Consider the following 18,124-nt stretch of genomic DNA (forward strand, 5'->3'; position numbering starts at 1 on the left):
AGGCAATATTTTTTATCCCAAATTACGATTCACCCGAAATGTTTTTAAAAGGCCACTTCAAATCTCCACTCCACCTTTAGAGATGTTACTAAATTCTGATATTTGACTACCTGACCTTATTTCTTTTGCCCCTGATCTTTACTGTGGTCTCTGCATAGCTTTTAGTATGATCTTTAGTACTATGTGAATACTGTGATCTGGCTGAGTTCTTCACTAGGTATCCACCGTTGTCCATCCTGCTCAAGTAGTGCCTTAGGATATATCCCAGCTGGTGCCTGGGAACAAGGACCTGGCAAGGTAGGAGGAGGTTGACATGGACCTCCTGCTGCTCAGGGCTGCTGCCTCACCTCAGTGTGCCCCCGCTTCTAGACATGTGGATGCTATTTCCACTCCAGCTCTGTTGAAAAGGGAGGAGAAGGACTTGGGTTTCCAGTTTGAGAAGGGAGTAAGTCCTACATAGGGGATTAGTTTCGGGGTAGTAAATCCCTGTCCATTCCTGAGGCTCAGAGGAATTGTTAATGGCCCTGCAGGCACAAACTTGGACTTTGAAGGCAGATACTGACAGATCTGAATCCTGGATCTGTCACTGTGAGATTTGCTCTGTTTCTCAGTTTTCCTCACTTGTCAAATAGAGAACCATACAGGTTTTTGTGAAGTTCAAAAGTGGTCATAAAAATAGTAAGCTTTGGACTAGATAATAAATGATAGTTGTTATTTAATAACAACGTCATTAATACCTGGGGATTTCTATTTTATCATTTACTCGACTTTAGGCTTAAAAAATATTTTTTGAGGATTTCTCAGTTCTTCCTTCTATTTTTGGACTGTACTGTTCATGCCCACCTCCCTTGCCCAAATCAATCTGCCAAAAAATCCAGTTCTCTATCTCTTTTCATCTTGTGAATCTGTATCTTATTATGCTGATCTCTTACTGTGTTGTAACTCTACTTCTGTGCTGCCCTTTTATTCTTTTGTCAATTCTGACCTTATCTCTAAGAAGTGAATTGCAAATATTTCTGTCTTTCTGTCCAAGTTGAATTTCATATTTTCTGAATCATGTAGCTGCCCTCCATGTGACCTAGAAAGCCCTTTGATGATCCATATTTAGCTGTATCCATCACTCAACAGATGTCTGGGTAGTTAAAGGCCCCCATGAGCTCCCTCTACATCCTGTGGTTTCAAGTTCCTGAGTTGTTAGTTAAAAAGCTTTCATCCCCCTGCCCCCCACCCATTCCAGAGGAGAAGTACAGATACCCACTTTAGCTATTCATTCATTTATTCATTTGACAAATGTTTACTCATTACCTACTGCATGCTTGATACTGGGTTAGATGTTACCCTCTTTGTTCCAAATTGCATTTTCTTAATCTGACCCATTTAGAGTAGTCCTCCAGGTTTTCTGATGATTTCTCTGGAATCAGCATTGAGCATCCAATTAAACCGTCTCTTCTACCTGCAGGGTTTCCTGACCCCTGGGAGACTTGGAGGCTTAATCGTAAACTCTGATGTCTTGCTATAATGTACCTGCTATTCCATGCACAGATTTCAGACTTACAAAGGTTCACCACAGCTCTATCTAGGGGAGTTTAGTTCGCAGATGAGGTTGCAAGGCTCTGCTTGTCATCCTGCACCTTGGACATGAAGAATGAAGTGGCAGCAAGGGTAGAACACCTAGCAAGTTAAGTAGCTAATTTCCAAAACCCCTTGGTTTTCTGTGTCCCTGGTTTCCCACAGAGACGCCTATGAGGAAAGATGCTTCTCTGCTTTTTGAGCTCTCTGGATCTTCCCATTAGACAGCATCTCTTGGCATCTGAAAGGCAGCTTGCCATTCTGTTCTCCTGTGGAACACAGATGGCCCAGCCCACGCCTATCACTAATGAGGACTGCATACAGAGCCTCCTTGCTGGAGGCTCCCTTCAGCAACCCCAGTGCTCCTTCCCTTTGCTGGCCAGTCACTGTTGACCATGGCATTTAAATCTGAGAAGGCTGTTTGCTGCTCTCCCACTCACAGAGCTGAACAAAAAAACCTATTAGGTGTAGGTCCTGGGAAATGAGTTGCATTCAGCTAGAACCTGAAGACATTGAGGATTAACGAAGGGATGGCTACTGATTCGATTGCCAGGGTTTTGGGATCCAGCTGTCCGTGGAGGCTGTTGAGTTTAAATATGAACAAGCACTGGAAGTTCTTCAGTAGGAACATGATTAGATGGCTATACAGAGGTTGAACAGATGGGATATCAATTTGTCAATGCCATATTATTTCAAGTAGAATACTAGTATGGTTGGAAACAATTAGAATAGAATGTTAAAGGCACTAAAATGTAGTGGAAAAAGCATAGATTTTCTTTCTCTTTTCTTTCTTTTTTTTTTTTGAGATGAGAGTTTCATTCTGTCACCCAGGCTGGAGTGTAGTGGTATGATCTTGGCTCACTGCAACCTCTGCCTCCCAGGTTCAAGTGATTTTCCTGCCTCAGCCTCCCAAGTAGCTGGGATTACAGGCGTGCACCACCACACCTGGCAAATTTTGTATTTGTGGTAGAGACGGGGTTTCACCATGTTGGCCAGGCTGGTCTTGAACTCCTGAACTGAGGTGATCCACCCACCTCGGCCTCCCAAAGTGCTGGGATTGAAGGCGTGAACCACCGCGCCTGGCTGAGCATAGATTTTCATATGAGACAGACCCGTGTCAAGTCCTAGTTCTATCACTTCCTGTCTGTTGGACAAAGTACTTCACCTTTCTATGTAGGAATTTCTATATCTGTAAAAAGTACAATGCCAATATCTTAGGCTGTTCTGAAGATAAAAGGGAAAGCACATGAAAAGACCTTGACACTGTGCCTGGCACTAGTAAGCAATGAATGGGAATTTCCTTTCTTTTTTTTTTTTGAGACAGAGTCTCGCTCTGACACCCAGGTTGGAGTGCAGTGGCATGATCTCGGCTCACTGCAATCTCCCACTCCCGAGTCCAAGCGATTCTCCTGCCTCAGCCTCCTGAGTAGCTGAGATTACAGGCATGCAACACCAAGCCCAGCTAATTTTTGTATTTTTAGTAGAGACGGGGTTTCACCATGTTGGTCAGGCTGGTCTCGAACTCCTGACCTCGTGACCTGCCCGCCTCGCCCTCCCAAAGTGCTGGGATTACAGGCGTGAGCCACCGTGCCCAGCTGGGAGTTTCCTTTCTTATCTCCCTTTCCTGTTTTCTCTTTATAGCAGAAAGTTGAAAGATGCACTCTAATATGGTAGAACATCAAGTTGAGCTAAAATCAATGGCTCCATATGAAAGTTTGTACAATTCTGCTCTCCTGTTTTATTTAAAACTTGTTGGAATTTGAGATGTAGGATAGTTTCTTTTTCCTTGCTATTGCAAGTCTGATACAGGTCTGATATTTATGATTAGAAGTTCCAAACTGTTAATATTGGATCTCGGTAGAAAGGCAAAATCTGTTTGACTTTAATACTACAATCCATTTTTTAAGTTCTCAGAGCTACCAAGGAGCAATCACAACCACCATCAGCGACCCTTGAGGGTGCCAGTGAGTCAGGTCAATCCTGCCATGTCCAAGACTGGTCTAAATGGTCAGTACTCCCAATCCAGAAATTGCTCTTGGAGTCATTTTTCATTCTTTCAGAAAATAAGGGACACCAAGAAATGCTGTTCAAAGGGAATTAATAGATTTACTGATTTAACGTTAATGCCTACGAAAACAGTTTAAATAGCTTTTGGGGCAAGGCAGATTAGTTACTGTTTGTTTCCCATCCAACCAGGTCAAAGCTTTTTCCTATAAGAGCAGGTGCATGTTCATTCCCATACATGGCAGCCCTTTCCATATTAGAGCAGCTCCAGGAGTAGTTATTAAATCGAATAGAAGTTAACCTGTCTACAGCTGTGTTTTTCAGACCTGATTCTGGTCTCTGGAGTTACACAGATGAAGTCTGATCTCTACCTGCTATCATGCCTACCCTTTCATTTTTTCTTCTCTTTAATCCCCTTTCCAGTCCCTTCCCAACTCAGGAAACAAAGGGCCTAGATCATTGATTCTTGCTTGAAGATGTGTAGAGGGGAACAATAAAAATAGACAAACAATCTCATAAAGAAACAAGAAAAAGTGTCTTAAGAATGGAGACTTGGCCGGGCGTGGTGGCTCATGCCTGTAATCCCAGCACTTTGGGAAGCTGAGGCAGGTGGGTCACCTGAGGTCAGGAATTTGAGACCAGCTTGGCCAACGTGGTGAAACCCCGTCTCTACTAAAAATACAAAAATTAGCTGGGCACAGTGGTGCATGCCTGTAATCCAAGCTACTCAGGAGAGGCAGGAGAATCGCTTGAACCTAGGAGGCAGAGCTTGCAGTTAGCCAAGACTGCGCCATTGCACTCCAGCCTGGACAACAACAGCAAAACTCCGTCCCCAGCCTCTGGCCAAAAAAAAAAAAAAAAAAAAAAAAAAAAGAATGGAGACTTCTTGTCCTAGAAAAAGCACTTTTTGAGATATTATTGTAGAGGATGGTCACTTGTGTGTTTCCACCTCCACTGAGAACAACAAAATAAATGGTGGTCTTAAGGCAGCGTTTTCTAATCTATAGATGTTGACAAATAAAGGACTCTATGGTTCTTTACTAGGAGTTCTCAGAGACTCTCTATGTACTTCCCAGAAGAGATTTAGCACTTGACCACAGAACTCTTTTTTCACGGAACATTTGATGGATACTAGTGTTTTGGGAGACACATTTTAGGAAATTATGGTTTCAGATATGCTGTGGGGACTCAGACTGGACATTTGAAATAATTTCCTGATTGATTACTGTTAGAGCCTGGAGCTGGCGGCCAAGGAAGACTGTGAAGTTTCCTTCCTTGGAAGGTTGGTAGACTCTTCCTCCTTCCCCCAACTCCCGCTCTTTTAATATTAGCATTAGACATGCACCTGCCTGGGAGTGTTGAGGTGTAGGCCTGACATATAGGGGATCTGAGCATCTAGATCCTTCCCATCCCCATGATTCTATTTTTATGGATCCCAATTGTGGTAGTGTTGCACGGAAGGCACAGACTAGCTGGGACAGGAGGTAACTGAGAGTTTTGGCCAAGAGAAGAGGGGGCTAGAGATGGGAAAAGTTGATGCAATTATTTTTGGCAGGAGTTGGAACCAAAGCAGCAGAAGAGAGTAAGTTTTAAGACTCTCTGGCAAAGTAACTTCCTAATCTGTCACTGAGTATGTGTAAAAAAGTGATTAGTGGGTCTCTATATTTATCATGATTACTCACAAATATGTAATTTACATAATATATACAGCACATTAAGTACTATGTCACCTTATATAATGTGCATATGTATAATGTATATGCATGTTATGTAACGCCAGTCTGGAGGCTCTTCCAGGTTCTGCCAAGTATTTCCTAATTTATTTGGCAATTTTAACGTATCTTTTCCATCTGTGGAAAGAACTCTCTTGAGAGGAGCTGGTCTCTGACCTGAATATAATCATCCTACTAGGTCTATCTCCACTCTCAACTCACTGGGGAAAACCCACAAAGACTAAGCCATAGTGAGACACAATTCCTAGCCCATCAGTTTAGGGACAACACAATGTACTAGAGAGTTCCTGCTTTACAGTTTTTATTGCTGTTGGGGTAGAAGCATGGGGGGCAGGTGAGAACATGTTTGTAGCATGGCCAGAATCAGAATAAGATAAGAAATAAGGGATTAGGTTCTCCCCTGACTAACCATGCGGCTTTGAGAAGTCACTAAACCTCATTAAGCCTTGTTCTCCTCATTGAGATTGAGATAATAATACCTTCTCTGCTAACCTCAGAGGTTGCTATGAGGGTCACTATGATGAGGGACTCCACAACAAGAAACCACAGTCATAGTGTTTAAAGGATGATTTGCAAGGCACGATTAAACAACACCACAAGATTTACTAAGGTTACCAAACTGGAAGTGCAATTCCACGGAAGTTGTTATACTCCATGCCTCTAAGAAGGACTTGGGATATGTCTCTCAAGCAACATTGCAAGTCCTGTGCACTAGGGTACAGCAGGTAAGGGCCATCTTCTGCACAGCCCCTTCATGAGACCTGTGAGTCTCTGAGAATCAATTTCACCTGTTGATAGTGCCATGTCTCAATAGCCTCAATCTTGGGGATCATGGCTGAAACACATGCACGAACTTCTGTAAATGTCTTAGAATCAGTGACCCCAAACCTGAACCTGCCTCAGTTTCAGAATCAAGTGGCTTCCAAGATAGTACCTGTAGTAATTCTGGAGCTTGTTGGTCCCATCACCAAGAATACCATCATTAAAGATATTCTTCAGGTGGCCTGGTTTTCCCTTTACTTAGCATTCTGCACTGTTAGGTTGAGCAGAATGGTCCAAGATCTTGCTCCTAGATGGTCCTTCACAGTTAAGTGCCATTTGTACACACAATCTTAATATTCCCTTCTTTGTCCAAAGCTCCTGTCCAATGCAAGGAGATTAGAGGCAGCTCAGTGGAGTGATATCAAGTGGGTCCAAGTTTCCACTGATAAATCTCAGAGAGGGATGGAGGCCCAATGAAGCTCTGCATGGCCTTGCCCTTGGGAAAGGATGGTAATGCTGGCACTTGCTGAATGAAGCCCACTGAGCTCTGCTGAGACCCCTCTGTCCTGGCTGGCAGTATCTTGCAGAAGACGCCTCAGTCCTTCTTGTGACTCTCCACTGAGGTCATCCCTGCAGCCAAGGTTGTTTCCAAACTAAGAGACTATGATGACCATGATGAGGTGACATGTGGAGAGTTCAGTCTGATGATCTGTTTAGTACCTTCGATCTCAGACCAACTTCTTTTCCATTCAGGTCAGAGAGAACCTCTGGGAAGCAGCATGAGGCGCTCGTTTTCTTGTGTGGGGATATCCCATCCACGCATGTGCTGTACGTTTGTTCCTCCCTGGCAACCTGGATCCAAGTGGACTCACTTTTCAGTGACCAGAAATGACCCTACTCTGAGATGTGTGGGTTCTTTTCTCCATTAAATATCTTTGTAACGGCACTTACTCTCAAGCTGCATTAGCCAAGACACCATGGAAAAGTCTCTGAACTTTTCTGAGACTCAGTTTTCTTATCTGACAAATGGGAGAGTAAATCCAGCCCAGCAAGTCTTTCATGCTTGTTTTGAGGATCCAGAATAGGAGTTCTCGGTCTCTTCATTCATAATAGGGAGCTACTTTCATTCCCCTTAACCCTTGTGATCACCGCAGGGAGATGCGTCCTGACAATGAAATGGTGGAGTGGGGGAGTGAGAACCTTCTTTTTCCTTACCACTTTCTGTCTCATACTACCTATGTTTTTTTTTTTTTCCAATCAGGAAAAGTCCATCAGTAAATAAATATATATATATATATAAATATATAGGCTAAATATATATATATATATATACACGCACACACACACACACGCACACACACACATAAGACCATCAGAAGGTCCTTCAGGTCATACTCTGGGAGTGGTGAGTGCAAAGAAGCAGGAGGGAACCGTCTCCTGGTTTCCCCAGCAAAGTTCCTTCCTTCCCATCTTTTCTGCCTTCAGGAATAGTCTGCCACCAGGGCTTGGAACTCAAACAGGAAACACGCTTTGGCTTGAAAAAGAAAGAAGCTGGGGGTGGTTTTTTTTTTCCTTCCCTTTTTACACAATATTATGACACCAATTTGAAAAATAAATCCCAGTTTCTCCGCTTTCCCTCCCAGGTGTTCACAGAACTAAGAAAATAAATACCACATCTAAGGTGTGCTATGCAGGCAGCTCTGGGGGCTCTTGGAGCCGCCTCTAAACAAACACATAGACACCAGGAGAAGGTTCCGGGAAAATAACAAGTGCCCACTGACGGCGCAGAAACCCAAGAATGGAAATACAGCTTTCCACGGCCTTTCTGCCTCTTCAGCAGGTTCAGGGAGAAGTTGTCACTCAAAGGACGACCAAGAAACCAACGTGCGCCTGCTGAGCCCTGCCAAGGATTATGCTCTGAGAGCCGGCGGCCGTTTTGTCTCTGTACAGAGGGACCTTTGTGCAAATTCTCTGGAACCAGAGCTCTTTCCCTTGGCCACATCTGATCTCACCATAGGCAGGAAACCTGCAGCCTGCTCCTCACGAGCGTCCGTGAGGAAACTTGCAGGGCTGGTAGAAAGAAAGGGGCATTTCCCTTCAGTCTCAGAAACTTCTACTCAAGGCCTGTGGGAATGTGGAGGTTGCTGCCTAAGCCAGCCACAACCTCATGGGCCCTAAGTCCATTCAAAATGTTTTGTTGGCACTGGCTCTGTTAGGGGTGTACCCACTGTTGAAACAGAATGTATGGCAAGGTGACGTTTTCTTCCCGAAGGGTGGCTTTGCTTCCACTGGTTAGAGAAGAGTGTGTATGTGTGTGTGTGTGTGCATGTGTGAGTGTGCACATAAATGTGTGCATGTGAGTGTGCATTATAGTTTCTTGCTTTCTCTCTTGGTTTAGCTGGTGTTTGGCACACTGTTTAGTCTTTTGAACGGCTCTTCCTTCTCAACGAGAAGAAGCTGCTCTTCTGGGGAGGCCCCATCATCATGGGCGCTTGGTTCTTGTGAGTAATTTTAATCTAAAAGCAAAGAGGCAGAAATGAATTAGTGGCATGCAAATCTCAGTAGCCTAAGGGAGAGTGAGTCGCAGAGAAAGGAAAGGCCAGCTTCAGGCTGGAAGGAGCCCCATGCAGAAGGACAACTGTCCTTGAACGGCTTCAAAATTGGCAACTTGACCCTGACTGGGCCTGGAGTTTGGCACGGCTGGAAGTGAGGGGCGGAAGCACTGGGGAGAGACAGGTGTGAGCTTCCCACGTGGTGATCAGCTCACACCTGTCTTGTGTTCTTGGTATTCACAGACTCTCAGAATGTCACAGCCAGAGGAGACCTCAGGGACTCAATCGACCCCTCTGCAGGAGACCATTAGACTAGCCTAAGTTCACAAACAGAGCAGCAGCACAATTAGAGCCCAGTTCTTCAGATTCCCAGCCTCCATTGCTCCTGGTCATTCCTGCCAAGGCAGTGCTGAGATGTCAATCAAGTGACCGAGGCTTTGGTCTGACCTCTGACCAAGCACCATTCTGTGGAGAGTTCCCAAGTGAGTGCCTTATGTATTTCCTCTTTTCTTGGCCTTCGAGGGAAGACACTAAATTCTTTTTAAAACTTTTTTTTCTTTAAATTTTAGGGTTTATAAGTGTTTTCTCCTGTAAACTTTAAGTCAATCGGAAGTGAAAGACACTGATGTATTCTCATTTTTGCCTTTATTCCCAACCTTATCCTCAGGTCATGGCTTTGAAATAGTTAATTCCTACCTGAGTGTGGCCTTGCAACCTTAATAATCTACATTATCCATCCACAATATTTATTAAGTATGATAATGCTCAGAGTAGGACGATGAAGTGGGAACAGGAAGCAATTAGAATTCAAAGACCTGGGTTTGAGTCCAGACACTTCCACTTCTTTGCTGTGAACATTTAGATGAATCATTGAATCTTCAGAGCCAGTGCTTACTGAACTGTAAATGAGGAGGATAACATTTGTCCTATTTTCCTCACAAAGATCAAAGAATAGATTGTCAATGAAAGCCCACTGTAAACTTTAAAACGGAAAGTAACAGTTAGTGAAATCCTTGTCTTATGGAGAAAGAGAAAGAGAAAGATGGATGTCAAAAGAAACAGAACCTATGAACTCATTCTTGTGGTTTTTACCACATTATAGGAAATGACAGTGTGACCGCAGGGAACAACAGAACTCTTGAACACAGAACCATCAACGAGTTTAAATTAATGTCGGCTAAACCAAGTGGTGTCCAAAACAAGGTGGGCATGGAATGAGAAAAGTCTGATGGGAACAAGGAGGAAAGGACTTTAAAATCTGAAGGAAGGAAAGGAAATGTGTTGATGAAAAGGGAGTGGGTAGAGAAGTCACAGATGAGCAGGTTGAGTTCAGGGCAAACTATGAGAAATGTGGTCATGGACACAGGTGGGGCAGCTGGTGTGGGGTTTTAAAGGGAGGCAGAAAGACTGGGTTCACATGAAGAAACGAGGAAGCATGAGAGATGGCATTCTGCGCTGGAGAATAACATGACAAAAAAAAAGAGTTTGAGGGAAATTATTTAACAGCTGTTGTCAAGGTGAGCTGGGGTAGTGAGTGCCTGGCTAAGAGGGCACTACTGTAAGCCAGGTTTACATTGAAAGGGCTCCAGGAACTGCAATCCCAGCACTTCAGGAGGCTGAGATGGGCGGATCACTTGAGGCCAGGAGTTTGAGACCAGCCTGGCCAACATGGTGAAACCCCATCTGTACTAAAAATACAGAAATTAGTTGGAGGTGGTGGCAGGCACCTGTAATCCCAGCTACGTGGGAGGCTGAGGTAGGAGAATCACTTGAACCCGGGAGGCGGAGGTTGCGGTGAGCCAAGATTGCACCACTGCACTCCAGCCTGTGCGACAGAGAGAGACTCCATCTCAAAAAAATAAAATATAAATAAAGGGCTCCAGGAAATGGAAGGGAAGGATAGAACCAGAAGACACTGTGGACACTTAGCATAACCTGGTGCTAAAAGCTGAAAATGATCCTTATGTTGGCTTCCACCAGCCCGGAGACCTAAAAGGGGAGAGAGTCTCTGTTTTGTGATAGTCACCAGAGGAGAAAACCGAGAATGCATCAACATCATTTTGTGCTGTGTGTCTTATTGTGGGCATTATGTTTATCCCAGGACGCACGGAAGCGAGGCATAGGCTGGAGACTGGAGACTCGGACAGCACTTATCTGTGGCATGCAATGTAGCATTCTTTGTTCCCCTGTGGAACATGTTTGTGGCATGTTCCCCTGTGGTCAGCCTTCTCTCACTCCTGATCTCCCATGCCCATGAGGGGAAGGACTTCAGCTTATTCACCACGGTACTCTCTGAGCCAGTGCAGTGCCTGTTCAGGGTACAACACACTGTGGAAGTACTGACTGATAAGCCCTACGTGCTGGCAGTGGAGATGGCTCTGTTGGAAGCAGAGGATGGTAGCTGGTGCCTACATTTCCCGCTGGTAGAGCCCCTCCCCCCTTTTTTTTATTTTTGAGACAGAGTCTCGCTCTATCACCCAGGCTGGAGTGCAGTGATGCAATCTCGGCTCACTGCAACCTCCACCTCCCAGGTTCAAGCGATTCTTCTGCCTCAGCCTCCTGAGTAGCTGGGACTACAGGTGCTTATCACCATGCCTGGCTAATTTTTTTATTTTTAGTAGAGATGGGGTTTCACCATGTTGGCCAGGATGGTCTCGATCTCCTGACCTCATGATCTGCCTGTGTCGGCCTCCCAAAGTGCTGGGATTACAGGCACGAGCCACCGCGCCCGGCCTTTTTTTTTTTTTTTTTTTTTTTTTTTTTTTAATTTAGATGATACAAGACCCTCGCTTCTCTTTTTTCTCCCTTTAGCTGAGCTATTTATTTGCTAGTTAGTACCTCCAGGGCACGGAAGAGGAAGTAAAACTCAAATCTCTCCTGCTTGTTTTTCAGCGGTTCTGACAAAGGTCTTGACAGGGTAGGAGTCTGGGGCTCCTGGGTAACATAATATTTTGGTCAGCTTTGTGGATTCTATTACTATAGAACCAAAAGAAGTATGAAATCATATCCTCATTTCCAGTCAAAGAGATATCAGTCCCTTACCCTCAAATTAGGGGCTAGCAGGTAAAATAGTTATGATCCTATTTTAGGAGGTAGTTGGATGTGGCTAAGCCTGCCTTTTCAAACCCTGATAGAAAGAGGTCATCCCACGTTTCTGTAGTTAGCACCCAAGCTTCTTTGGTAATTGGGCAAGTCAGGCCCTTAACTAAAGTCTCCATGATTTTCTTAAAAACTATTCACATCACTGACAGCACCTGGCCAAGTGCTAAGATCAGCAGCTTAGTGCATAGTTTTCTGTTTGATCACAGAGAGAATTGATACACTAGACTCTTGCATGATAGTTCGAAGTTCACAAAACTATTACAGCATGTAATTTCCCCTTTAAAATAGAATAAAAATATGAACTTCACTAGTGCTGGGGATTGACTTTGTTGGGGGCTGTTTTCTGCAAACCAACACATTCTTATTACTTCAAGAGAAGCAAGAGATTGAGGGACTTCTTCCTGAATGTTGCCTTCTCAGGGTGTGTAATTCAGATAATGCCTAGTAAAATGGCCAATAACCTGAAGTGTGAACCCTTCCCAAACCATTTGAAAGGTGTCTGAGGGGCCAGGCGCGGTGGCTCACACCTGTAATCCCAGTACTTTGAGAAGCCCAGAGGGGCAGATCGCATGAGCGCAGGAGTTCAAGACCAGCCTGGGGAACATGGTGAAACTTCGTCTCTACAAAAAATACAAAAATTAGCTGGACGTGGAGGCACGCCCTTAGCTACTTGGAAGGCTGAGGTGAGAGGATCGCTTGAGCATGGGAGGTCGAGGCGGCAGTGAGCCGTGTTCTCGCCACTGTACTCCAGCCTGGGTGACAAAGTGAGACCTTGTCTCAACAACAACAAAACAACAAAAAAGAAAAGTGTCTGAGGTCTGCTGTAATTTGAACTGGAGATGCATAGAAAGGCACAAATCTGGAAGGTCTCAAATAGTCTCTGTGATATTTTAAAAGTTAAAGAAATATGGTGAGCCTAAGGGAGGAGGAAGGTTTGCATGGCTTTCCGATCTTAGTTGTTTCCGGGCTCTCCAAGATCCTAGAATGTGCTGCTTCCTGACAGTGTTTCCTGCCATCAGAGGCCTTCGAATGTAAATGGACAAGGCCAGGCGCAGTGGCTCACACCTGTAATCCTGGCACTTTGGGAGGCCGAGGTGGGGCAGATCACCTGAGGTCAGGAGTTTGCGACCAGCCTCGCCAACATGGTGAAACCCCGTCTCTACTAAAAAAAATACAAAAATTAGCCAGGTGTGGTAGTGGGCGCCTGGCATCCCAGCTACTTGGGAGGCCAAGGCAGGAGAATCACTTGAACCTGGGAGGCACAGGTTGCAGTGAGCCGAGATTGTGCCATTGCACTCCAGCCTAGACAAGAGAGCGAGACTCTGTCTCAAAAAAAAAAAAAAAGAAAAGAAAAAGAAAAAAAAAAGAATGTAACTGGACAATCAGGTTTTGCAGAGGGTGGGGAAGAAGTGTGGGATTTATTGATGAGTTGGGAAGTTCAACTACGTCGTTGGTTCTCAAAGTGTGGCTCGTAGGCCAGCAGCATCAGCATCACCTTGGAACTTGTTAGAAATGAAAACTCTCTGGCATCCAGACTTACTGAACCAGAAAATCTGGGATGTGGCCCAGCAATCTGTGTTTCAGAACCCCTGTAGGTTATATAGATGCACACTCAAGTCTGAGAATCACCAGACTAGATAACTAGGATCATCTTTGACTTTGAGATTCTGCTATCGTCTAACTCTGGGAGAAGATTCTGAATTTTGAGGCTCAGATTATGCCACCTAACTGTGATGGTGAAGCATGAGAGATCATCTTACAGTGTAATAATAATGAGACAAGTTTTCTGAATAAATATATTATATATATACGTTTGTATATACATATATAAACAAATATGGGCTTCTGTTTTTGTTTTATTTTGGTTTTGTTTTGTTTTTTGTTTTTTGTTTTGTTTTGAGATGGAGTCTTGCACTGTCGCCTGGGCTGGAGTGCAACGGCATGATCTCGGCTCACTGCAACCTCTGCCTTCCGGGTTCAAGTGATTCTCCCACCTCAGTCTCCTGAATAGCTGGGATTACAGGCGCCCACCACCATGCTCGGCTAATTTTTTATATTTTCAGTAGAGACGAGGTTTCACTATGTTGGCCAGGCTGGTCTTGAACTCCTGACCTCGTGATCTGCCTGCCTCAGCCTCCCAAAGTGCTGGCATTACAGGCATGAGCCACTGTGCCCAGCTGAAACCTTTCCCTAAATGTTGGGCTTTTTAAGGAAATTTTTAGGAAATTTCCAACTTTTTGCAATGATAAGTAATGTAGACATGACATTCTTATATATCGATCTCTCTGTATTTCTGGTAATCTGTGTTTTACTTAGAATAAATTCCTAGAAGTATATGAACAATTTTAAAAAGTGAAAGTAAATGAACTAGATCAACGTATATTAATATTTATAACAGTTCTTGACACGTGGGTCTCCATGCTTTTCAGAATGGCTGTAACTGTTGATACTCTTGCCTCACTGTATGAGTGTCCTGGTCTCCCCATACCCTTGACAGCAATGAATATGAAGACAAAACAGCTGTGCTAATTGGTCAGCGAAATATGGCATGGCTTTCTCACTGTTTTAATTTGAAAATCTTTTCTTCCTTTTTTAAAAACTTGTGATATTAAATATTATTTCATAGATTTATTAGCTCATGACACTTCTTCTATGAATTCTCTGTTCACTATTGCATTGTTAGTATTTTTTTTTTCTGCTGGATTCTAATAGCTGGTTTCTTTATACCTTGTGAGAATTAACCTGATCTTTGGGATAGCGATTGCAAACATCTTGTCCTTAGTCTTTCAAAGATTCTATATTGATTTTTGGCTTGTAGCAATTAAAATTGGTTAACAGTCGAATATGTCACTTTTTCCTTAGAAAATCCCTGCCCCCAGTGTAATTATGATCATCTATTTTTTTTCTGGTAGCTAAGAACATTTAATACTGTAATTGAACTGGGGGGCTTTTTTTTTGCTTTGGTTTTGTTTTTGGAATATAGTTTGAGGTGAGAGGTTCTATATAAAGACATTTTCTGAAACGCAATTTCTTGGATATCATATGCTAAACAGTTCATGCCTACCTAATTAGTTTATAATCTTTCTCTTTCCTTCATTAGTTTTTATGTATACTAGGGTTTCTCAAGGCTTGCTTCTGTACTGTTGATTTATCTATCCATTATCATGCCAATAGCATGTTATTCAAATTATTGTGGCTTTATAATTATTTTAATATCTTGTGAGAAGTTATTTCTCAGCATTCTTTTATAAAACATCCTAGAAATTGCATTGTTTGTAGAGTTAAAAAAACAATTGCATTGGGATTTTGGGATCCCTGTTCAGGAACATGGGATGTTCTGTGTTCAAATCCTTTTTTTTTTCTTTATTGGTTAAATCTTATAGTCATCTTCATGCATTTTACACAGTTCAGTTTAGTATTTTATGTCTTTTATTGCTTATATAATGATATTTTAAGCTTTTAATTATATCCTTTGAATTGATTATTGCTGGTATACTATTAATATTAATGCTGGAAAACTTAATATTTGTCCATTTTTTCTATAGGGTTTTATTGAAGTAATTTATCCTTTGAGGTTTTCAGTTTATTGTATTAGCTTTTTATGTTCATAATCATACCACCTACAAATAATGACAGTTTTGACTCTTTTCCAAATAATTATATTTCTTTTTCTAATTATATTTTCTAATTATATTTCTTTTCTGCTTCAAGTATATATTGCATTGGCTAAAATTTCCAATGTTAAAAATACATGTCTTGTTCATGATTTTAGTGAGAATTCCTCTAGTGTTTTACTATTAAGTAAAATATTGGTTATGGTTTAACATATATTTAACAAAGGTATTCATTAGTAGGGGAGAAGCTTTCTGATCTTAGTTTTCAGGAGTTTTTATCTTTAAAAATCAGAAATGTTGAATGTAATTGAATACTTTTGGGTCATCTATTTTATCATGTAGTTTTTCTATTTAAACTAATATTAGAAGACTTTCTTTTGTTCCTTTAATATGCTCATAGGGGTGAATGATTCTTTTAATACATTGTTCAATTCTACCTACCAATACTTTTAACTAGAATTCTTATGTCATATTTATATATAGTCTATAGTCTACAGTCTTCTATTTTTAAATGTAATTTTTGTTAGGTTATTGCATGTCTTCGTTTCATAAAATGGATTGAGGAGCCTTCCATCTTTGTCTGTACTATGAAACAGTTTACCTAAATATGTATTTCCTAGTAGTATGGAAGATCTCACCAATAAGGCCATCTGTTTTAAGATCATTTAGTATGTAATTCTTTGAAATAATTTAGTTTCATTAATGGTTACCAGGATTTTCATTCATCTTCTTAAGATGTTCATTAGAATCAAGATGATTATATATTTTGTTTTATAATTTTTTTTTTTTTGAGACAGAGTCTCACTCCATTGCCCAGGCTGGAGTGCAGTAGTGTGATCTCGGCTCACTGCAACCTCTGCCTCTGGGTTCAAGCGATTCTCATGCCTCAGCCTCCCGAGTAGCTGGAATTACAGGCATGGGCCACCATGCCTGGCTAATTTTTGTATTTTTGGTACAGATAGGGTTTAGCCATGCTGGTCAGGCTGGTCTCAAACTCCTGACCTCAAGTAATCCTCGTGCCTCAGCCTCCCAAAGTGCTGGGATTATAAGCATGAGCCACCACGCCCGGCCTTGTTTTATATTTAAATAAAGCCACGGACACAGTTATATTTATATTTTTATATTACATTTATATTTTTTACCTTTTAATATGTTTGATTCCTTTCTCTTTTAAAAATTAGGTTTTCAAACATTTGACATATTTTAAGGACTAGTTCTAGAGTTTCCTGTTTTTAATTATTTAATTTCTTCTTTTATCTTTATTATTTTCTTACTTCTGCTTCTCCTAAGATTGTTTTATTATTGCTCTTCTAATTTTAGTATTATTCATTACATTTTACTTCTTTTTTATATGATGGAAGATTATGAGGCTTTTAATTTACTTCCAAATATAGTTTAGGCTATATTCTATAATTTTTAAACTGGAGCCTTCTTATTTTTGTAATTTTTTGAGTAATCTACCATGGTGGCTTTGATCTCCTCATAAATCTCTTGTTGTTTAGGAGAATTTTTAAGTCTCCAAGTGACTAAATTTTGTTTATTCACTTAATCTTCTATTAGTAATTTCTAGTTTTATTACTTTGTGGTCAAAGAAAATGACCTTTATAATTTCTGCAACTGGATTTTATGGAGCTTTTTGCCTTGTAAACTAGTTTATGATCTATTTTAGTAAATATGAATGCTTGAACAAATATGATATTTAATTTCTTTATGAGTTATAGAGTTATTTCATCCAAGCATTTATTTTTTTGCTACTTAACCTCAAAGATGGAAACAAATATTTTAAAGCTTCTCAATATCTGTCTGTCAACTTCTATATTAACCTTTTCTCAGAATATGTATTGATAGTTTTTTATATATTTTGATTCTGTTATTAAATATCTAACATTTTATGACCACTATATCTCATAATTGAATGTACTTTTTATCAAATAAAAAATGTGTTTACTTATTCTGCTTCATGCTTTAGGCACATGGGAAGGTTACTTTGCCTAAAATTAGCATAATTAATATTACTATGTCTTCCTTTTAATTTCTTTGTACCTGATAAAGGATAAAATAAGATATATATTATATATACATATGTATAACCTTTCATTTTAGATGTATCTTTTGTAAGAAGCATATATTTGGATTTTCATTTTTAACTCAATATGAGAGTATTGATCTTTTAATAGGGAATTTTAACTCATCTATTTTTCTTTTATATATATATTATATATATACAGTCTTACCATCATTCAACTTGCTTCAAAAAATTTTTAAATGTTGGCTTATTTTTTGCTTTCTATCCTGTGCTACATTAATAGGGTTTATATATTTTAAATTCTTCCAGATTTGAAAGGCGTGCACCCTATTTTTAGTTTCGCTAGTGATTGTCTACCTATTAAAATTATCTTCTGATTTATATGTTTTGCCATCAAAGTGAAGAGAGACAATGAGAAACTTCACATATCTTTACTATTCCTTCAGCAGTGTCTCCTGCATGTTTTTGGCCTTTGATAATATAATCTCAGGTTTGGGATACAGGTTATTAATATTTACATGATATGTCTTCTCTTTCAAAGAATGATTTTTTGCCATTTGCATTTAGTTGCATAAACATATTTAGCAGGTTTTTGGAAACTTCATTCTAATTTCACTGGTTTCCATTTTTACCAGAAGTTCTTTTGGGCTGTGATAGTCCATTCTTAAGGCTTTAATTTTGAATCACTTCTTAGTTGGTGTATACCTTCAAGAAGATGTTTCAACAAGGGGTACATGGGTTTTAACCCTTGCAAGTTTAAGA

The 18,124-nt window shown here is 41.0% G+C and overlaps 1 protein-coding gene across 7 annotated transcripts in view; it reads right to left on the reverse strand.

Moving 5' to 3' along the window:
• Nucleotides 1–5,590: 5,590 nt before the first annotated feature.
• Nucleotides 5,591–18,124, reverse strand: part of DGKG (diacylglycerol kinase gamma) — a 213,869-nt gene continuing 201,335 nt past the window's right edge. For all 7 annotated transcript variants that reach the window (XM_055382079.2, XM_055382082.2, XM_004038159.5 and 4 more), the window contains one exon: nucleotides 5,591–8,584. In XM_055382079.2, the coding sequence (XP_055238054.2) occupies nucleotides 8,486–8,584 (99 nt within the window). In that variant the 3' untranslated portion in view covers nucleotides 5,591–8,485. The remainder of the gene's footprint in view (nucleotides 8,585–18,124) is intronic.

The sequence above is a fragment of the Gorilla gorilla genome, chromosome 2, assembly GCF_029281585.2.
Source record: "Gorilla gorilla gorilla isolate KB3781 chromosome 2, NHGRI_mGorGor1-v2.1_pri, whole genome shotgun sequence".
In the NCBI taxonomy this organism is placed as follows: domain Eukaryota; kingdom Metazoa; phylum Chordata; class Mammalia; order Primates; family Hominidae; genus Gorilla; species Gorilla gorilla.